Below are 23,144 nucleotides of genomic sequence, written 5' to 3' on the forward strand. Positions count from 1 at the left end.
TTACTCCAAGACTGCTAAAATTGCGGCTGCCTTGACTCAACTCCAAAATGGGATAATGCCTAAGAAAGTGAAGTATAGTCGTACTATGTGAATAGAGGAACGTGCGAAGAATCAAGTTACGACAACCCCTATGTTGCTAATATTGGATCCTAATAAGCCTTTCATGGTTGGAATGGATGCCTTTAGCTTTGCAATCGGAGCAGCACTATTTTAGGACAGTATATTAGAGATTTGTTGCCTATGAGAGTAAGATGCTCTTTGGTGCACAAGTAAAATGCCCCACCTAGGAAAAGGAGCTTCTTGCAGTGGTTCATGCATTACAGTGCATTTGAAATAACATATAGTAGATGCCCTGAGGTGGGGAACTATATGTTATAGTTACTCATGACTCGTCTAGTCCGAAGAAGAGACATTGTTGTTGCCCTCATCATCTGATGCTTGCCATGTCATGAGCAAAATTTCTTTCCCCTCCTCCCCACCACTGGCAAGCATTTATCATAAAAGCCCATGTTTAAATAGGGAATATTGCTTATTGAAAAAGACATCAAGGATACACATTTCCATGGTTTACTTGTATTCACACATATAGGTGGGTGCGCATGCACACTGATATGAATGAATGCATGCATCCATGTGCATCCCTTTTTTTTTTTGGAGGGTGTTGAGTAACTTTGCGCATATATGTGCATACCTCGAGGCGTAGATGTATGTGCATGAGTGACGGTGCGTGTACATGTTTATATGTAGATGTATGCGCATCTTCCATTTGTGTATAGATGTGGATGTGGAATTCTTGTTTGTATGTTTTGATGTCTCTAGGTTTTCGTAATAGTGTTCATTCTTGCTTTTGTATGACTAATGGGGAAGGGCTTACAAAGGTATTGCTTATTATTTAATTAAAGAATACATTTGACATGTTGATGGATGGTGCTGATGTAGATTGCTCGTGAGATTGCTATAAGTCATGCTAGCCCTCGGTTGGGCTTGTTTCCAATGTTGTGGAAAGACAAATTTGATCCTCCTGTTCCTCCAGATGAAGTGGAACTAATCCCAAATAATGTAAGCTGCACAAGTTGGAACATGCTATTACATTTGAGGTTGCAATTGTTTCTCTTGTCTAAAGTTGGTTTGGATATCTATTTACTTCATGCTTTTTAACATTATATATTATGTGTAGTGGAACAAACCTGGTAATCGAATTGCAAATATGTCAATGGAGCTGTCCGAATTGTTCACTCGTGAGGTTACAAGGGTATGCAGTGATATCGGAACATGCATTTTCAGTATTGGGTGGTTATATGCTCCTTTTAATCCTAGTGTGTACTTGATAGCTGTTGAGAGTTTTTTTGGAGTTGGTGGTAGCTTGGAGTTGTAGTTACAATGAATCATATTTTCTGCAAATAAGCACTTGATAAAGTTGAGAAAGGAACCTAGAAACATTTTATGCTAGTAGTGTGGCTTGAGAAAAAAGGGATTATTCGTGACGATAATCTCGTGGGGTTATATCAAACTTTCCAGGTTTGTAGGTGAAGCTACTACTATTTGTCCTTGTATTAGTACATATAGATGGTATGGTTCAATTTGCAAGGAGCACAAAGAGCATGTGATTGAACTTTTCTTAGACAAAGTGTAGTCCCCCCCCTCCCCCCATCCTTCCTCCATGCTGCCTCCCCCCCCCATTCCACCCTCCTCCTCCCTCTAGTTTTTTCTCCCCAATGACATTGTCTTTTACTTTGGTTTGCTGGTACTAACCACCCAATTCAGAGTAAGGGGGGGTGACGGGTCATGGTTTTCCCTTGCCTATTGCAAGTTGACTGAGAAGTCACTATCACACGGAAGGTGTTGGATAGTTGAGGTCACCCTCCTCCATCCACTTCGCATCTAGTGCAAGATAGGTCTTGAACTTCACCAAGTAGCGGCGGGAAACTCTACCTTTTACTTTTCTTTCGATATGTGCCAAAATCTATTGTGGAACCAAGATTTCATCCCACTCTTCAACCTGAGGCTCATCCTCATGAAGCAGGTCAGCAGGCACATCACCGTGGAAAGGCTTCAATAAATTCACATGAAAGGCATTGTGTATGGTCCAAGTGGCAGGTAGCTTTAGCCTGTAAGCTACATCATTAACTGAAGAGTACCACAGGTAGGTTACACAATGAATACGAACCCACTCGATTAAGTGCTCTTTCCACACCTTGTAGGCTTCAGAATCACCACACATTAGCCGTGTGGGGCTCTGCTCTCACACCCACGTGACCATAGGCATCCATTCTCATTGCAAACACGTGCATTTAACCTAAGAGCATTTACTAGCAGCCCAAACAAGGCCATGTGCTCCCCAGACAACCACAAGTGTCCATTGACTCACTGGTATACCCAAACAATGGGTGAAAGCATAACTGAACCCCCCACGATGCTCAGAAGCACAAGCAACCTCTGCGAGCATTCATTGTAAACCGTCCTGCCACACAAGTTGTTAGAATTATTATCATATTCTAGGCAGTGGCCAATGTAATGTAATAAGTGGGTTAGGGGCACTTTTCCCTCTTTGAGGTTTTTCCCCCTGACCACAGTCTAATCCCTAACTATGGTTAGTGGATAAGAAAGGGTTTTGTCACTTAGACAAAACCCCTCCTCTTTTGTACTCACTTCATTTCAGTCCACTATTCAGCAGACTTACATTCAGCTCACTCTCTTGCTCACTCTTGCTCTCATTTTGTTCACATTTGGTATCAAAGCAAGTTCACCCTGCCCCACCTCCTACCTCTAGCCCGCAAGCTCCCTGCTTGCTTCTAGCCTGCAACTCCCAAGCCTCGACGTCCATGCCAGCTCCATCTGCCGTACACACGTACGGATCTGCAGCAATGCCATACACTAGTCCCGTGAGCAGTCCGTAACCTGCACCCCAGTCTTGTGCATGTACAAGTGCCGCCACTTCTGTACGTACGATGTACAGTCTGTCCGTACCAAGCCGTACTAGCGCTGCTCCCTTCCATACCTGCACGCAAAGCCAAGCCGCCATTCGTACTGTGTATGGATTCTTGTATAGCAGCGCCATCATCATTCCGTACAATAAGCCCTTTCGTACATCGTACGGATTCCGTATAGGTGTTCACCGTACCTGCTTGTTGTTCTCCAGCACGTGCATGCTTGCTGTTCGTACACATCTCCGTGCATTTGTAGGAGTTGTGGAAAAAGGCCTTCTATGCAGGTTCTTTTCTCTGCAGGCATTCTTGCAGGTGTTCTTTGGTAGGCATTCTTGCAAATAGCCAGTGTTTGGCTTGCATTCTAGGAGCGCATTTGGGGCATATTGTTTTGTTGAAGGCATTGCAGTCAAGTTGCAAAACCTGCTCCAGAAATTTGGGGCTTTTTGGTTCTGCTTGCATTCTTGCAAGCAAAATTTGGGGCCTTTGCAGTTTTTGCAGATAATTGCAGAAATTTGGGGCTTTTAGTTCATTTGTCCCTTTCAGATGCAATTTCTTGCAGAAATTTGGGGCTTTTGCATTGTGGAAGCAGTTTGGTAGTTGAAAGAGCATTTTGGAGATTTGCAAGTAGTTCTGGACCCAGTGTGAATCAATTTGCAGACTTTTGCCATTTTTTGCAGATTTTTTGGGCATTTGCAGAGCACTGAGGTGCATTTCAAGCCTTTGATAGGCTGTGACAGTATTTGTCGCTGTGGGCAAGTTTTATTTGGTAGACTTTGATTGTGCATTTTGCAGCCGAGGAAGGGATTTTACTTGTTCAGTTTGCTGTATTTTTGAGTTCCTCTGTTTCCTACCTGAGGCTCATGCTGAAAATCAGAATTTACAGCAACCTCCTCCTCATCCACATGCCCCGATTCAGCCACAGGCTGATTTTGTACCTCCGCAAAGTGTGGATGAAGTTGTCAGGCAAGAGATTCAAGAGATACACGCAGCCAAAACAGTTCCAAATTGGTTTCTACAGACTCTCAGGGAGAGTAGGCTTGAGGCCCCATTGCTTGGCAGGACTTGTAGTGCAGTAAGGCACGTAGGGGGGGGATTTTTCAGTTGAGACAGCTTATGCAAGTACTCTTCTTGATGAAGAAGAACCTGACTCTTTTGAAGAAGCAAAGCATAATGTGCATTGGATGCATGCCATGCACAATGAATTGTAGTCCATTGAGAAAAATCAGACTTGGGATGTTGTGGATTTGCCACCAGATAAGCATGCCATTGGTACCAAGTGGGAGCCAGATGGGTCCATTGACAGGTACAAGGCAAGGCTAGTTGCCAAAGGCTATGCACAAAAGAAGGGCATAGATTATGAGGAGACTTTTGCTCCTACATCCTGGATGACCACCATACGGTCAGTTATTGCCATGGCTGCAAATTTTGTTTGGAATGTCCATCAGTTGGACATAAAAACAACTTTCCTTAATGGGGACTTGTAGGAAGAGGTTTATGTCAAACAACCTCCTGGATTTGAACTTTTTGGCAATGCACTTCAGGTTTGCAAGCTAAACAAAGCTTTATATGGGCTGAAACAAGCCCCATGTGCATGGTATGCCAAGATTGATGCATTCCTAGCAAGTAAGGGGTTACATAATAGTCCCACGGAAAGCACCCTCTGTGTCAAGAAGGATGGGGGGGATATTTTACGTAGGCATCATAGCCTAGTAGAAAAGCCTCCAAGCATCGTAGCCTGGACCAAAAGATGCTCACAAAGAGCCCGAATCTTAACAATCAATACTACTCCAAAACTACCATCGGCTGCGAAGCAAAAAGCAAACAGCAATTGTGGAAGATACCCGTCCACATAGGGTTGAGCCAAGAACACTAGATACATCAGACTAAATACGGTTGCCCACAGGGGACACGACCCGAAAAGTGAGCCACCCATACAGGGCCAGACTCAACGAAAAATCTGATCGAATCTAAAGTGTCTTCCATATCTCCTGCAAAGTTGCTGGCTCACTCTTCCAAGAGTCCATAGGACCGGCTTTGACGAGCTCTTCTCTGTATATTCACGATTAATATACCTTTGGTGAAGAAAAACGATCACTTCCCAAAGAACGTGATTTTCATCCTTCAAAACAATGGATAGAACATCTATGTCTCGACAGCTTGTACTAATGCGAAGCTTTCTCTTAGCGGTTTGATGCCACCACAAGAATTGTTCCCTTTGTAAAGCTTCTGCAATCCAAAGAACTGTGATCTCTAGAACCATACGCTTAGACAATCTTTCGACCACCTTACGAATAGCTAGGCTCATAAAACTTGCTCTGATACCATTGATGGTTTTTAGAGCCTCACAACTCGAACACGCATGCAATATTGACACTGATCAATAGATAATCACGAAGCAATGAATTTGAAGGTCATATGCCAATCACTCTCTCTCTCTCAAACTGTATCGATGTTAAACAATTTCAATCCAAAATCTTTATTGACAGCAGTGTAAAAAGACGACACAATACCAGACCGTGGCTCATTGCTACCACAGATTCTTGCCGCTTACAAAAGACATGTTGTTCATGACTTAGTTGAGGACTATCGACTCCACCAGGACAGAATACTAACCAACTATTTGAGGACTAGACTAACCGGCTAGAGACTAGAGACTCAATTGACTCTCGTTGGCTGCCACATGGCAGCCCAAGGAAGCGCCAGGTGCGGGGTGTCCCAATCCGCGTCCCATAGCCACACAAGCCTCTACCACATCCACCAAAAAGAGCCGGCTAGGATGTGAGAGAGGGGCTATCTTCTTTCATTATATACCAAGTACCACAGGTGAATCCCATGCTTATGGGATAATCATGTACATGTGTCCATTGCGCATCAAGGGCCTCCTTGCTCCCCTTAATTTTTTCCATACTACCAAGGTACCATGAGAGGGTTAGGACCACACCAACACCCTTTATAGGCCAATATTGCTAACACACACCCATGGGCCTAACCCACGAAATGAATCAAATCAAATCAAGAACTACCACTCACCAACAAACGCTGTCCACCCACACAGGGCCCGAACAGCCAATCATGAGGTCGCCCACAAAGAGCCCTCCAATCAAGTAACTGTAGCTCCCACTGATGCAAGCCATGAATTCCATGCGCTAGCCGCCATCAATTCGCGTGCCGTGTCTACACACAATAGTTGCAACAGTCCAAAGCATGCAGGGTCGCCACTCCCCACGTGTAGTTGCTTTTCAATGCAGGTGCCGCTGCGCAGTCCATGTATTTCCATGCCACAGTCCACAGGTCGACAACGACTACCTGCTTTAATACCATATGTTGAATGCCACATGGCAGCCCAAGGAAGCGCCGGGTGCGGGGGTCCCAATCCCATAGCCACGCAAGCCTCTCCCGTATCCACCAAAAGGAGCCAGCTAGGATGTGAGAGAGGGGCTATCTTCTTTCATTATATACCAAGTACCACAAGTGAATCCCATGCTTATGGGATAATCATGTACAGGTGTCCATTGCGCATCAAGGGCCTCCTTGCCCCCTTAATTTTTTCCATACTACCAAGGTACCATGAGAGGGTTAGGACCACACCAAGGCCCTTTATAGGCCAATATTGCTAACAAGGGTAATTGATGCATAAATGCCCACACTTTATCACACAATTATATGACTACGGATGCTCACACAACTTACAACAAATCAAAAATCACTCATTGCAAGATAAACACATGACATATGATAACAATGAAAGATATATGTCATCCCACAGCAAAAACACCGTCACACTGGATACCATGCTCTGGAGTGTCTGGTGCACCCACGCCTTGGGCTCATCGTTTCCCACTGAAACCCTGCAAAAAATCATTCATAAGCTCAAAGAATTTTTTACATCAGAGTAGATCCTTTGATAAAAGGGTGCTCACAGATCCCAAGATCAACACTATTTGACTATGTGCAAGGCTAAGTGCCTACCCGCAAGCATGCAACAAGTGAAAAACCTATTTACATTTTTATGCACACAACGGCATTTATTTAATACTTTTGAATGGAAATGCTTTACACCAGGGGTTCACCCCTGCACTGGTCCTCTCTGCAAATCCTCTATCTCTCTTCAAGGCATCTAATCCAAGTGCACTATTATAATTCCAACTGGCAAGGCATACTCAAGCATCCACTTCTGATCTGACCCAACTAAGAGGCATTCAGGCATCCATACCACTGGAAACTGAGCTCCAAGGCAGCCTCAAGGCTTTCACATGCATCCACATTGCGCTTAGGCCTTCCATAGGAACACCCTTGCCTCTGGGTGCTTGCTATAACTTGTAGGAGTTCTGAAAGGACTACAAGCAACACACTTGCCCTGCAGAAAGCTCCAAAGCAAGAAAGAACAATGAAACATAGAACGTGGAACCAATATCCATTCTCTGTGGCAGAGGGGCGAGCTCCTTCCTCGCGCCTATCCTCTGTCGAGGCTCCCCGCAGGGTGCAGGTGGCTTCCATCAATCAGGATAAGAGAGAAATGAAGATAAAGAGCGGAGGGTGAGCAAGAAAGAGCTGTAGAGGATCTCAAGCTTGCAGATCTACCCCAAAGCCTCAACACCGGGATATGGCCTTCAATCCTTGCTTCAACGAACCTTAGCAACCTCCTTGGGAACCATGCCTCTGTCTGTACAAGGCCCTACTACCTCGAGAAACATGCCACAGTCGTACAATTGTCTTGGGATGTGTGCTAGCAGCCGGGGCTGCTTCTAGAGGTTGCAGGAGCTTGGGAGAGAGTTAGAGCAGCAGCAAAAGCACAGGAGCAGCAGCAAAATGCAATGAAAATGCAAGAGGGAACTTCTACTAGACCTCCAAGCCTCCAAGAGGGTGAGGGGAGAGAGATGGTAGGTGGGGGAAGGGCATGCATACACAGGTATGATAAATGGCACTTCTTTCTTGCCATTTGGCCCTTCATTAAAGTCCTAACCACCTTACCAAGGACAACCAACGTTGTCCTTGGGCCCCAACTTTTAGATCCCTCTTTAAAGCCTTTTTGCCTTGCCCCTAAGACCTAGTGGTGCACCTAGACTTTGCTCCTAGGAACTTCTAGGAAGTGTGCACTTCCTCTAACAAGTCCCTCACGGCCAAACCATTACTACACTTAACCATGGTTACCTCGGGTTAAGCATGGGTTGAGTTACAAAGATACTTTACATCACTTTTCACGTCCCCGTGACAATGTCGCCATTCAGTTCATTTTTTGCTTCAGTTGTGCATAGGATCTATGCTTTTTCCTACACAGACTTCACGTGGAGTGCTCTATTGTAGTGCGGCTGGAATGCCTAGATATGTACATGCTGTACGTCTGTACCACCTGTACAAGAATTACAAAATTTGGGTCTTTTGACTATATTTTGCTGCACATTTCCTAGAGACGATCTTGATAAGAATTGACCCTGTTTCTGCGTTGAATTAGATACACTTTTCCTATGGTAGTTGGAGCTTTTGCTCCATTCAGTTTCTACTTTATGCCTTCGTGTCTCGAGGTTGTTTTTCAGGTGCAAACAATTGTTAGAATCAGACATTTGCACTCAGTTATTGTGCAGTCACTCGATTGAGAAGAGATTTAGGATTGTTTGCATATTTCTGCAAATAAGCAGTCTTCTATTTGGAATGCTTGCAGGTGAAGATAAACTTGATGGCACTAATTACCCTATGTGGGAATACATGATGCACCATGTACTGGTGGGAAAATTTGTTGGGAACATTGTGACATGGTTGAGACAAGACCCCCATCTGCTATATTTAGTGTTGTACCAATAGTCACGTTAGGGGGTGGCAATGCTTCCATCTCTTCATGTCCCACCAGTTCTGCTCCTCCACCTCCCTCGCTGGATCAGGCTAGATGGGATGGGAGGGATGCACCGGTTCATGCTCTAGTTGCTTTGTTTGTGAAAAGTGGTATAATTCCTCATATCAAGTGATTCATAACATCTAAAGATGGTTGGGATACATTTGTATCAGATTTGCAATGAAGCAAGAGTTGCAATTTTGAGAAAGCAGTTGGATGCCTTGAAGATGGATCAGGGAGAAAGCATGGATGCATACTTGACTAAGGTCAAAGGTTTAAAGGAATAGTTGGCTAACATTGATAAACTTGTGCGAAACAGTGAGATTGTGTCCACTACAATAGAGCCTGGCGGTAGCGTGAGCAGCCCGGTGCAGCCTCTGGCCCGGAGAGAGAGTGGTTCATCCCAAAGATCCTTGTTCAGCAAGAGGAGCTGCAGATTTTGGAGCTGCTATAGTAGTTGGAGAGAAAGGGGCAAAATCCTTTTGGGCATTTGTTTTACTGGGTTGCAAAGTTGAAGGCGCAGGATATAAGCAAATCTTCTCAGACACACATATGTAGTGGTGCAAATATCCGGAGTTAGAGATAGAATTTTGACTTGAAGTCTTCAAGGAAGTTGTAGATCAGATTGAGAGCTACATTTTCAGTTTTAACATCTCTATCATCCGAGTTTTCAGTGAAAAGTTACAACTCCTGCAAAAAGTGACGAAATTCAGCAGTGAGGTTTAAGCAGCAGTAACAAATGATGGAGAGACATAGTAAAATGATAGAACAACTCGTGGACCAGCAACAACAGTTAATTGGTCAAGTTGGACAATGCAATTCAGTTCTTGAGCAGAGGGTTGAAGGTGCGGAAAAGGAGTGCAGGACCAAGTTTGATAATGCCTTCACCTAGCTGAGAACTATTAGGAGTGATGTGCATCGAACATCTGGGTTGCTCACTGCAGCTGGGTTATGGGCCAGCACCATGTTCCACCGTCGGCCACCTTGGTAGTCATCTAGCAGGACATCATCTTCACGCTTCATGCCATTTGGGAGCGAGGCTCTCCAAGTTCTTGAGCTACCGTCGCACGACGGGAACGTTTCTGCAAGGCTTGGCCTACAGGTGTTTTCTACAACATCACCCCAAGAGGGATCATATGGTTGTATAGTCCGCCACCTTGGTTGTTAGCCGCTCTTACAGAGAATCCCTAGGCAGTGAACTGGGATCTCTGGCAGCAGGAGTGTCTTTCTGACAGCCAGCATTTAATTTTTCGTTGATTTTCATGGTCGGCTTCTTAATGAATTATAACTCCTACTGATGCTTCAGAATATGGTCAAGCCCCATGGTACATGCCTTGATGGTGTGCTTAGTTCTTCCAAAGTATATCAAGCATCCCTCAAGCAAGGTGAGTCCTCATCTCAATAATTGTTGCCTTATAACCAACTAGACCCTTATGTGAGAGCAGCTATGACCTTCACACAGTTTGTGAAGACTATACAGAGTGATATTCAAAAGGAGTTGGGACAAGGATCAAGTCTAGGCACTTCACCCAATGAGTTGGACTAATGGCTGACCAAGCTGGAGGACTACTTCAAAATCAAGCCCTAGAGATGATGCTGCCAATATTGAGTTTGCAGTGCTACAGCTTTAGGAATATGCTCACACATGGTGGAGGCATCATCACCTTCAAAAAGCTAACAATGGGCTCAAACCAGCTATGGCTGCGTGGGAAGAGTTTAGACGTGAGATGATTGACACCTTTCTCTCACCCTTGATTGTGGATCAATATGTGTGCCAATGGTATGACTTAGTGCAAAATGGCTCAGTCAAGCACTTTATCAAGCAATTTTGGAAGCTCTCTTTATTTGTGCGAGGAGTTTATGAAAAACAGAGAAGGATCAGATTTATACATGGGTTACAGCCCATCTATTGCTTCACATGTAATGGCATCTAGACTTAAGTCTTTGGATGAGGCTATGCAGCTAGAAAAGTTGTATGAACCCAAATACAAGTTACTACTCCAAGGAGAAATCAATTTGAATTGGGACTTTTTAGAAATCATCTACTGTGGACCATGTTTGGAAGAAGCCGAGCAAAAATTTCATTCAGGTCCTAAGCCCTCTCAATCAACTTATGGGGTAAAAGGTAAGATAATTCCTAAGTATTCTACTGTTAAAGTTTCTAGGTCTAATACTTTTGGCAAAAGTTCTAAAACAGATGATAGACATCAAGACAATGATAGGTGAAGCAGGAGGTACATAAGCAATCGTCTCAATCTATAATGGATCATGCATGAGAGGAGAAAGAAAGGCCTTTGTTTCAGATGTGGTGAGAAATGGGGAGTAGGGTGTGGAAGGCTAGATCAGCTCATGGCAATTGAGTATGATTATAGAGGTCTCTGATTCTGATGGTGAATCATCTTCATCTGGAGGGGCTGAAGAATTCCATTACTGTGGACTCGACACCTGTAGCAATGATGAGATGAGGATGAGAATTATGTGTTCAATTCGGATGGCCACAACCATTGTAAGTTGAGGGCTATGAAAGGCTCTAGAACCTGGAATTTATTACCCTGCTCTTCACAGCTACTACACAGTCCATTTACAGCAATGGGAAAGCATAACTCCCACTATCTTGAAAGATTTGGTGACTGTTGTGACCCCTATAGGGAAGCTGAAGGTAATGAACTGTGGATGATGAAGAAATTGCATGAGACACACAACTAGAGTTGTATAAAATGTCCACAAATGCTTTTAATGGGATAAGCAGTCCTACCACTTTCAGAATCAAGGGAAAGGTAATGGGCAGGGAAGTCTATGTTCTTGTGGATAGTGGTAGCACCCATAGCTTTGTAAACACTTAAAGTGTGTACATTCATTGAAACTACCTTGATTGATCTCCCTCAAAGTGTGTACGTTCATTGAAACTACCTTGATTGATCTCCCTCAAAGCTTGAAGGTGGAAGTTGCCAATGGGACCTTCACAATGAGCCAAAGGATTTGCATTGATGTTGTTATTAATCATTTCACAGATTAGTCCTGCATGGTTGATCAATTTGTGTTGGATTCGGGTCCCATCGACATCATACTTGGTTGTGACTTGGGTAACTTCAGCATGAATTTACAGGATATTACCATGATCTTCTATGACAAAGGTAAGGAAGTTTGTTTACTTGGTATTCATTTTCAGAAACTGTAGTTGGTAACAGCCAAACAATTAAGGAGGCTCCTCAAGAAGGATGTCAGTTTGTTTGCTGTAAAGCTTGAGCAGAAATCAAGAAAAGGCTTCAAGGCAAAGGATCTTGGCATACTGTTCTTGGGCCGTTTTCAGTTTGAGGATTGCAAACCAATTTCCACTCCTTTGGAATCTGGTTTCCATTTCTCTTCGGACGATGCAAAGTGAGCCTTTTTTATGTCACTCTTTACCAGCAAGCTGGTGGATGGTTGATCGATTGATGCCACACACGGCTTGATCTGCAGTATGCTGTCTCTTAGCTGAGCAGATTCATTCATAGTCCAAGTACACAGCATCGGTAGGTAGTGGTATGTGTCTTTTGATACTTAAAAGGCACTCAAACATTTGGTCTTCTTTACAGCCATGTCACTTAGTGGCTACTATTTTGCACTTGGCACTTTATGTGTATCATGGTTCAGCCAGAAACAGCCTACAATTGCTATTTCTATGTGTGAAGCTGAATACAGCGCAGCTTTTGCACCTATTGTGATATGTATCTGGCTTTCCAAACTACTTGTAGATCTTGATGTTGGTAAGACATCTCCTATATCTATCTACATTGATAGTCAGAGTGCTTTGGCAGTTGCACAGGATCCAATGTTTCATGCTCAGACTAAGCACATTGAGGTTCATTATCATTATGTCAGATAAACATTGTCAGGAAAAGATATTCATTTGTCTTATGCTCTGACACAAGAGAATTTGGCAGATATTTGCACTAAAGCATTACCACCACCCAAGTTTGAAGCTTTTTGACAAGCTTTACACCCACTTCCCTTTGTCACGTGATACTGCCACCCCTGTACTTCCATAGGTTGCTATATTTTTATGGACCTATATGTGCAACCATTGTACATATAGCACGTACATCTAAGATGTTTCCAGTGTACTCGGGCTGATCTGTCCATGATTATGCATGCTCTTTCTACATATGGATTGGCTGCTGGCCTTCGGGTAAATTTTCAAAAATATTGGCCATTACATGTTCGTCTGCGAATTACACAATCCATTTTGATAGCATACATACAATTTTATCTGCCTCTCACTATGTTCACTAAGGCAGATTTGGTTTCATTTATGTCAGCTATCATGGAAATTTTCTGGCGTTCAAAACATGGCAAGAAAAGTCTCAGATTACTCTCTATGCATCGTCTCTGTTCTCCAAAGATGCACGGGGGTCTGAACATTCTCAATATTCAAATGCATTTACTTGCTCACAGGGGGAAAATGATGATGCAGTTTCTACAAGGAGATCAGCCTTGGGCTTTTATGATTCGCTCTCTCTTATTACATCTTCATACATCTGCTTTTGGGAATTGGCAGCCTACTCAGTGGGAATTTTTATTTGGCTCTATCCAAGGCAAGATCAGAGGATGCCCTTTTGTTTCTTCTCTGCTTCTTGATTGGAAACACATTCTATCCCACTTAGAATGCAAAGGCAAGGACTCTCTCTCGGGCAACTCTTTGAGGGTAGAGAATCTCTTTTGGTCTAAAGTATTCCACCCACCTTTGGCCATAGAAGAACCCCGACGTTCTTATTTTCTCTCCTTCAAAGGCATTTCATCTGTGGCGTATGTACTTCAGGATGATGGCACAATTCTATCTTTTTCTTTGGCTGCTCGCAAATATGGCTTGGGAGCTCATTATTTTTTAATGGCATAAAATTTCAGCAATGCTCCAACCGTACTTGCCGGTACCTCATTTAGAAATACAGCATCGGCTTGAGGATTGGATTTTACGCTCTCCTTCCTCATATGTCCGTCCTTTGAAGCTTTCACATATCACAGTGTCATCATTGTATAGAGTGTTATTACCTCCACCTTGGATTTCCAACAGAGCAAATACTGTTTGGCATATGGATCGTCCAATGAAGTGGTGGAGAAAAAGGCTGCGTCTCCTTTGGCATTACAAAGTCCCTCTTCGACAACAGCTTTTCCTATGGCGAGTTCTCCTTGGCATTTTTCCATCTGGACAGTTACTCGCACACAGACATATTGCTTCAGCTGTTTGTCACAGATGCTCGCACTCTACTGAATCAGTGCTCCACATCTTTTGGTCCTGTCCAAATACTTCTGATCTCATTGCTCTCATCAGACAGAGGCTTCGACAGCGATTTCCTACTGTTACTTTTGGCAGATTTTTCTGGTTGTTTGGATTTCATCCCCAGCGACAAGGTTTTGATTTATATTTTGTATGGGTGCGATATTGGACCCTATGGACTTTATGGATGGATAGAAATCATAGAGTCTTTGGTGATCCACTATTTTCATCCTTTCTTTTTTTCAAACGATCTCTACAACAATCATTCTACGATTGTTTTCAGACTCGTTTGATTGATCAGGATGTGTATACAGCCTATACTGAGATCTTTTCTTGAGTAGTGGCTACTTCGTTTTTGAAGCAGCTATGAATGTAATTATTCTATAGAAATAAAAGATTTCTTCTCACAAAAAAAGTACTTCAGCAATACCATTGAGCGGGGTTTGCATGATCATTACACAATGGTATGCCTTGTAGGCCAGCTATTGCATAAATAGACAGTTAGTACTGTTAGTGTACGCATGACTATTGTTCTAGTCCCATTAGTCTAGTCCTTATATGGTTTTATTAAAACCCTTGTACTCAGTATTTTGTACTGCTTTTGCAGTACTGCAATGCAGAGATTAAACGCTTTGCTTCAATTTGACCATCTTCCTCAACAGTATTTGTTCTCTACTTGTCTGTTCTGTCACCAAATTCTATTTCTTTTATTATGATGAGTTGAGACATCAATATAGTTTTCAACTGAACTTTATGTGACATTCAGGCTGTTATGCTCTTCTAATTGCTTTTGCAGTATGCGGATGAGACAGAAGAGGCAGCAATGAGAGGCTTGACCATGAACCGCCATATTCTTGATAGGATTGCAAAAGAATTGCTTAATCGGACGAAGATCAGTGGACTTGTAAGTGCTCTTAAAACAGATGTAATGACAATACTTTCAACGTGGAATCCCCGTGGTCTTATTTAATTCAGCCTCATAGATGCCAAAGGGAGGAGAAGATGTAGGTTCTCTATTTACTGACATTGCCAGGGTTGGAAATCTCGCTGTGGCATTTTGTTTGTAGGAATTTACTGTTGTCAAGGTTCATGGTCCCATGGGTAAATTTGGCTATTTTTTCATAATGTACCATTTTATAGGCAGATCTTTCTTTTCTTTCCTCGTTTCTCTTTTCCCAGGAATCGAGGGGGTGGGGTGGGGGGGCGGGGGGGTTTGTTCCTGCTTATTAAGTACCAAGAATATACAGCAGATTAGACAGCAAGGCAGAATATACTGCAAACCACTCAGGAAGGATTTTTTCAGCGAGTTGTCTAGAGGATAATGCTTTTGTGTTCCCCTGCCCACTTGTGATTGAAAGAGCCCTGCTTCTAAGCTCACAAAAGTTCCTCTCAGTGCTGGGATTCCAGAGATCTACATGGGCATTGATCCCATATAACACAGAGTCTATGAACCAGATCAGCTAAGATTGTTACTAATGTGTTCCTCTTTAAAAAATAATAGTCCTTTTTGGCTTTGAGAAGCATGCAAATGTGCCAACCTACATGCTGCCAATGATCAGCCATGTTTTGATTTGTCAAAGCTATGGTAGGGAAATGGAACTGTCCGGCATGTTCAACGTCACTCCTTTCAATCCATCAGGCTGGAACATCGACCGGCCTAGGCCAATCTTGTTGGGTCTCTCTTGTGATGGCATCTGAGTGTAAGTAGAGAAGTTGGAATTTGGAATGCTTAAACAGCTCTAGCCATGAGCCTCAAGCCTCTTGTGCATAAAGGAAAATCATAATAAAGTTTTTTTGTCTTTGAGAACGTGTCAACCCAACATGCAAGCCAATGCAAGTACCTCTGTCACGCTATGCTTGCTCTACAGCTAGATAGACCACTCCCTAGGCTCGATTTTGATTGCTCATTGCCATTATGACTCCTTGGTTTAGAGGTCTCACCACTAAGCCAAAGCAAGATCAAGTGGATCCCATGATTGGGCTTCTAGGTGCATTAGCTATCCCACCTTAGCCCACGTGTTTAGTCCTCCTAGGACATTGGGTCAGTACGGAGCGTTCCAACTAGGTACTAACATCTCCTTTAGGACACTTCAGCCCTACTAACCAATGATGGATGTCGAACCTCTTTGTTTCTTAACCAAGGTCTCCTTCTAGGGGTAATTTGACAGTGTTCTACCAAGTCCCTCTATGTTTTTGAACCTCTTTGAGCTAACATAGAGTTCCACGTTAATAGGATATTGTTCTTGTTGTTCCTTATGTGGATGATTTGATCAAAGAGAGAGAGAGAGAGAGAGAGGAAGAGAGATGATTCTATTAAAGTCTGTGTAAGACCCTTGAGGATCCGTGGGAATGGTGATCATAACCACCAGTGATCCCTTACATCTAGTGAAAGAATGGAAGTGGAGGAAGCAGGAGAGAGAAGTATAGATTAAGGAGTAACATCAAATGATGCATTGCATATGAGGGGATGGTACTTATTAGTATCTCCTTATCCCTTTGACCTCTCTATCTTGCAAACACCCGGTAGCAATAATAATCTTAACCCCCACTACCTTGACCAACTTTGGCCTTCATTACACACAATATGAATACATGATGTTGAGATGAATCCTCAACACATTGGTGCTGTGTGTGCCCACCCAAAGTCAATGTTACTGTGATTTCAAATATGAATTGCTGCAAGCAATTCCTTTAATACGCATCATAGTTGAGCTCAGCATCTTTCGATATCATTATTCTCTCCACAAGACTCATCTAGAACCTGCGGAGATGTTGTCAAACTTATGCAAAATTCCAGCTTGGCATCTTTGGAGGGGCAAGTCTGAGAATTGCACGTGGGCAAAATATTTGTCTTTTCCAGTTCATTGATAATTGTTCAAAGGTATACAAATATGAGCCTTCTTTTTGCAAAGAACTCATACGATTAAAGCGATGGTGACAGAACATCTGGTAATCCCTGTTAAAGGGAGAGAGAGTGTTCAGCCAGAGAAGTGTGGACTTATTAAACTGTTTGTTTGTTTTGTGGGCTAGAGCAATTTGGCCTAACACCTCATGAAATCTGAGACAGACCAACCTTGTGGGAGCCTTTCTTCATGAGTTGCTTCGATGTTTTTGTTGATTATGGTAGTTTCTCATAGTTAGACTCTAGAGACCTCCTGACCACCTTCATAGGCAAGTTTTGAGTCTGGGATCCTGGAACAAGGATGTTCGATCACTGTATCTAGGCCACCTCATTGCTTTTTGGTAGTTCTGGATCATCTAGAGATTTATGACTCTCTTGAGAAGCAGGGGCAAGAAGACAGTGCGGCCGATTTGCCAATGACAACTATGCAGTCACAGAAGCTTTGTGCAGGTTCTTTGAACGACCATGTTCAAGATATCACTTGTATTTCATCATGTAGAACAAAACAGATTCTTAGATGTAACAAGCTCAGCTGCTATGTGAGTGCTTTCTATCAATTCAGACAACGGATTTTGCAGAGGCATTTGAATGAGATGATTGCGAGTTGCCAAACACATATACTTGAACTTAAGAGTTTGCAATTAAGCTGGAATTAAGACTTATACAGCTTAAACACAAAGTGACATCATTGGAAAATGCAATATGATTGAGGGGCCAAGACGCCCCCCCCCCCTTATCCAGGCTCACTTTATTCTTGAAAATGGAGATACAAGACCAAGGTGCAATGCACCTTCCAAACTGATGAACTCAGTGAAAACCTAGGACCTAGATACAAGACTCAAGAGCATATGTACAAGGTAGACAACAAAAAGGAGGACTCCAAGCTCAGGTTTCAACTCTTGGCTTGCCCAATCCACAAGGAAGAAGCCTGCAACAATCACCACTTACATCCAACATTAGAGACAAGCACTAGTTTCTAGAAAGATAGTAGAAGAGATAAACTTGACAATACAAGCTCCCTTCGTGACTTGACCCTTTTGTAGATGAAGTCCTTGATGCCTCTGAAGCTACCTTGGGTGAGGAGAGTGTGGAAATGGGGCTGGAATGAGAACAGCTTAGAAAAACAGCCTGTAGGCTAGAGAGAGAAAGCTTTTAAGGAGTGATAGCTGTAGAGAGAGAGTGCCAATGCTGATCCCAAGGGAGGAGATGTAAGAGAGGAGCTGCTGCTGTTCCAAAGGTGCACAGAAAGGCAGATTTCTGCAAGGGAAATGGGCTGGAACAGTAGAGAGAGAAATTTTGCAGTAGAGAGAGAAAGATTGCAGCAGGAGAGAGAAAGGGGCTGTGGCTGCTCCAGGCTACATGAAGGAGAGGATGCTGCTGCTGTTCCAGAAGAGCTGAGAGGGGGCAGATTCTGGAGAGGAGGGGCTGGAACTGTAGAGAGAGAATGTGTTGTTGTAGAGAGAGAGTGCTGCTGAGGTGAGAGAATGGCTTGGGGAGAAGCTGGCTGCACCCAAGGAGCTGGAGAGGTTCTGCTGCATCATCCAAAAGGAGGGAGAAGAAAAGTGACGAATTTTTCATGTGAGGAAAGAAGGGGAGAGGCCTTCTTTTATAGGCTCAGCCCCCCCTCTAGGCCTAGAGTGGAAGGTGGACACTTGTCCCAGATTTTGGGTGGGCTGCAGCCCCAAAGAGGACAGTCCACAACCTGCCCCAAATCTACCAGATTTGGGGCCAAACACTTGGCCTGCCATGCATGCTGCCACATGTGTGGGACAGGTGGACTGACCTGCCAGCTCAGATTCCATGTGGCAGTCTGCCACGTGTCAGCTGCCACGTCACTCCCAAAACCCCTAAAATTTCAAAGTTGTCATAATTTAATTCTGATCGCACCCACGGGTTCCTAACAGCTTAGACTATCTATTGACGTACTCTAAGGTCATAATTGAGCCATACTGAGCTTATTTGTTTGTCGTCTTATCTTGTATCTCCATTACTCTTGGCATGCTTTCAGGCCCACACCCAAAGCTCACGGAACATTCTCTTGAATGGTTCCTAGGTCGGTATGCACTCTGTGCATTTGATTGGTCCCATGTTTGGGTACTCAGGTGGGGTGTGGTTTCCAGATGTCCCTCTCAAAGAGAGGCCATCACTCTTGTGGGTCACTAATGCCCATAATCCCAAGCAAGGGGGTCCACCCTCAAATTCTAGACCTAGTCCCCATTGTCCGTAAGTGAACAGTAGGAAAACATTTCATTTCTTAATAAGCATACTATTGAAAAACAAAAAGAAATAGTACCAAGCAAGTGGATACATGTTGAAGCAGGATGACATATGTGCATACAAATGTTGAATTTATTTATAAAAATTTAATTATTGAAAGTTCAAAATTATGTTGGTTTGCTTCTGCTTCTGATACCTAGTTTGAGTTTTGATTGGTTGAACGAATATGCTGTAAAAGGATTTGCCACCTCTTGACTGGTTACTTTTGGGCTTTTGATGACTACCTGGGAAGTACTGGAAGAAGATTGGCCAGCTGCTTAAACTAGATTCACAATTATTTAGCGGGTTCACCATGCCCAGATTGTGTTATAGTCTGCTTAAACTAGATTCACAATTATTCAGCAGGTTCACCATGCCCAGATTGGCTTGAAGTGTTTTGATTTGCTCATTTGGCTCTCAGCTTGTATTTCTTCTTGCCCCCCTGAAATCTTATTCTTATGCTCCAACATTTTGCTTTGCTTCCACCATATTAACAGGAGATCGCTGAAATTATCAACTCAATGAATCCAACTATGTTTCCTGATCCTCTGGAGATACCTGACATGGACTCTGATTTTGCGGTAAACCAACTTTCCTCAACGTTTTTAACTGGAGCATGATTGTTAATAGTCCGTGAAGTACCAAAAGTTATTCAGATTTGGGCACAGCAGGCAGTCCGTTTTATATATTGCGTCTTTTGTGTATGCATGTGGGCTAAACAGTCTTCTTTTGGGACAAAAATCTATGACAAGAGATTCTCATTCCATTATGCTGCAAAATTCCCATCTTTTTACTGTGCCCTTAATTTGCCTTTGTAAAGAGTGCCGATCAAGCAGATTGATATACAGCTCGAAAGTGGGGTAGTACACACGAAGATTTTGGACCTAAACTTCTGAAGCCTTTTAAATTAGGAAATACATAGATGATGTATAGGAGGGCTTTAACGATCAATGCTTTGGGAATCTATTTTTGATTTTTTGTTTAAGCTTCAGTTTTAACACAGCTTTAATATCTGTACCAACCACACGATTGCCTATTGCTGAACATTGTCAGGAACAGCTTGATCTTTCAAATACAAGGGGACGATATGAAGAACTGGATATCTATCAAGCTCCACTACATTCGTGTTGAGTGATTCGTCTCCAAGCAGGAAGCCCTGTCTTTGTTGTCATGCAGCTCCAGCTTGCAAGTATTTGATCATGTGTACTATATTTTCTTTGTTAGTTGTAATTTATTGCTGGCTTTATAGGTAGGTTCTCATTGAATATGATCTTTTCAATGAAGTGACGCCTTCTGTCAACAGTGACACGAGTAAGTCAAAGTTGATATGCCCATTTCCGAGTTACAGTTAGTACTTTGATTGCAGGAACCTCTAATTGTCTGTATCTGTAAAAGCACATGTATGTTGCGGAGGGTCGATCATTGAATTTTTGTTTGCCTACTTTTAACTGTCTACTTCAAGACGGTGCTCCTTTGTGGAACTCCTGGAAACTAGTATCCACTTAATGAAAGAAAGATAGCCAGGTAACAGGCACCCATGTCTAGATAATTTGATACTTTTGTAAATAGTGATTGTCAAGTCTTTGAAGTCTCCGTGCTTATTGTAGGAGTGCATATGCATGCACCTTCAAGTCTGTCACTTTTCTCTGGTGCCATACAGACCGAGTGCATATGCATGCACCTTCAAGTCTGTCACTTTTCTCTGGTGCCATACAGACCGCATGAGTGTAATTGTTTCATATCTGTGGGTACAAGGAATGGCGAATGGAAAAGTCACATCAAGCACTGTCATAGTCATTGGGGCTTTGAAGACAAATATTTGTAGGATTTCAACGGAGTAGTCACAAGGGCAACTTGCAGATGCAAATCAGATTAAAACAAGGGTTTTATTTCCATACTTTTGGTCAAATACATTTTGCAATGTAACTATTGGCTTGGGTAGTAAATTTGGATTATCATTTTAGCTTATACTTCAAAGACTTCATTCATAGAATTCACGGTACACACGACTTTGTCCCACAATCTTTAATACCCTTCTAGGAGCCTCAAGGAAGGCATTAGCGTTCCAAAACCACATACCTTAATCTGGTTTAATATGGATTTGACCAACCAATGGAGAAGTACAATGATCTTTAGAATAGGGAGTTGGTGAGAGCAGGCCCCTGCTGTCAGAAAATGACTAAAAATTGCCTCTATTAGTATCAATTGGAAGCATGGCATGTTCTAATCTACTTGTGAATTTTGTGTCAAACTCCTCACACACGTAAATACGACAATTACTCTTTCAAGGTGATGTTTTGTGTAGAGCGAGAATTCTTAGACATAGGGTGCATATTGTGATCACCAAAGGATCATGATGTTCAAAGTGAGCATTGGCCAAGCCTAGTTCAATGTTATCTTTTTGTAGTGGGCTCTCAAAGTATGCTTGTCTGACTCACACTAGCTTTAGAAAAACGTTACATTACATTGTTGTATCCTAGATTGGCCACACCTTGAAGAGCTACTAAAAATAGTTACAAAAGTCTTGATCAAAAAAAGTTGGCATTTAAAATTAGTTTACACCATAAGGAATTATGAGTCTTGAATTTAAATTTGTAGGTAGCCCTTTAAATTTCAAAAGAAGAAAAACCCTCAAGGTAAACGACTTACAAGTGGAAGGTTAAAAGTTCATGAAGTGATGTAGCTTGTGACAATCCTAGTATTAATGCATATGAATTTAACAAGGGAAAACTCTATATAGTACATACATTTTGTATATGAAGCATATTCCATAGGATTTGCATTAAGAGAGTTCTTTTAGCTTTAATATGAAGGTGGATGCATTTGCATTGATTGCAGGGTGCAATATTAATGCCAATATGCATATATTCACGCTTGAATGTAGGCATGTTAGAGTAATGTTGACTCATTGGTTGGTTCGCACACTTGATGCTTAAGCTTGATGTCCCACGAATGCAAATGTGGCATGTTTTAATTATAGAGCCTTGTAGTAGTGAGTATGGTTGTAGTTACATAGGAAGAGACATTGGGTGACATAAAGGGCGGGACCCAAACAAAGAACATGAATAGACAAGGTTTGTTAAAGGGAGAATGGGCAAATGAGGTAAGCAAGAAACATAGGCTAGTGAAGAGGTAAGATTAGGAAACAAAACTAAGGAATAAGAGTCGAGACCCATCAGGGATGACAAAAGGACACATAAAAGAGGTAGATGAAGGAGACAGTCATTAGGTTGGTCAACATAGCTTAGAAGGGTGAGGAGGGTGATGGAGGTGAGGAAGGGCATGATGGGGAGAGTTTGGCTGTGTCTTTTAGGAGTCTCGTAACGGTTAGGAATGAGCAAAGCGAAAAAACCATTGTTAAGTTGAGCGAGTGTGAAGCCTCTTTCCCTTGCTTTATTGCCGATGTGTGTACAAGTCAAAGTCCCAAAATCTAGATTTCACTTTGCCTTGTGCTTCCATAGAAGTTTTGCAAGTTGCAAGAGCCACTCCCTGCATTGTTTCTTGATATGTTTCTCACCACATTGCCCAAATCTTGCATGCAAAACATTTGTGCAAACATTAAGCGATAGGAACAGTCTAGATATGTGTACACCAAGGTGAAAGAAGGGCTTTTAAGCCTATGGATGCTACAATCGACGAACATGGACTATATTATGATGGCTCACCGCACCATGCAACAAATGGTGGAAATTGTCGGACTTAATTTGAGATATTCATCCTATTCTAATCTTTTATCATTCATGCTTTAGTTACTTTGCTTTACGTAATTTTATATATAACTTTTTTTCTCGATTGGAGGACATTTATAAGATTGCATGACCATGACCTTGTCAAAGCTTGTACATATATGACACACACCCCCTTTTTGGTGTCTCTAGTTGATGTGCAAAGCCTCCTAGTATAGTACACCTGGCTTTCCAATGCCCCATGCTTCCATACAATTCACTACTTAATGTAGTTGTCGGCACATCCTCACGA

General features: G+C 42.6%; 1 protein-coding gene across 4 annotated transcripts in view; it reads left to right on the plus strand.

Annotated features, from left to right (window-relative positions):
- The window catches only part of FTSH12 (FTSH protease 12), a 127,914-nt gene extending 106,699 nt beyond the window's left edge, over window positions 1–21,215 (plus strand). The window contains exons 15-20 of one of the 4 annotated variants that reach the window (XR_015543424.1): window positions 940–1,059; window positions 1,178–1,252; window positions 14,805–14,912; window positions 19,664–19,747; window positions 20,220–20,690; window positions 20,774–21,215. Coding sequence is in view for 2 of the 4 variants with exons in the window: in XM_087396384.1 (XP_087252510.1) it covers window positions 940–1,059; window positions 1,178–1,252; window positions 14,805–14,912; window positions 19,664–19,747; window positions 20,220–20,297 (465 nt within the window). In the remaining 2 variants the exon portion in view is untranslated. Of the gene's footprint in view, window positions 1–939; window positions 1,060–1,177; window positions 1,253–14,804; window positions 14,913–19,663; window positions 19,748–20,219 lie in introns of all 4 variants that reach the window. The other 3 variants (XR_015543425.1, XM_087396384.1, XM_087396385.1) reach the window with 3 other exon arrangements.
- Window positions 21,216–23,144: the final 1,929 nt, after the last annotated feature.

This window comes from Dipteris shenzhenensis, chromosome 25 (assembly GCF_047967505.1).
Source record: "Dipteris shenzhenensis isolate YYH24624 ecotype China chromosome 25, Dip_SZ_1.0, whole genome shotgun sequence".
Classification (NCBI taxonomy): Eukaryota; Viridiplantae; Streptophyta; class Polypodiopsida; order Gleicheniales; family Dipteridaceae; genus Dipteris; species Dipteris shenzhenensis.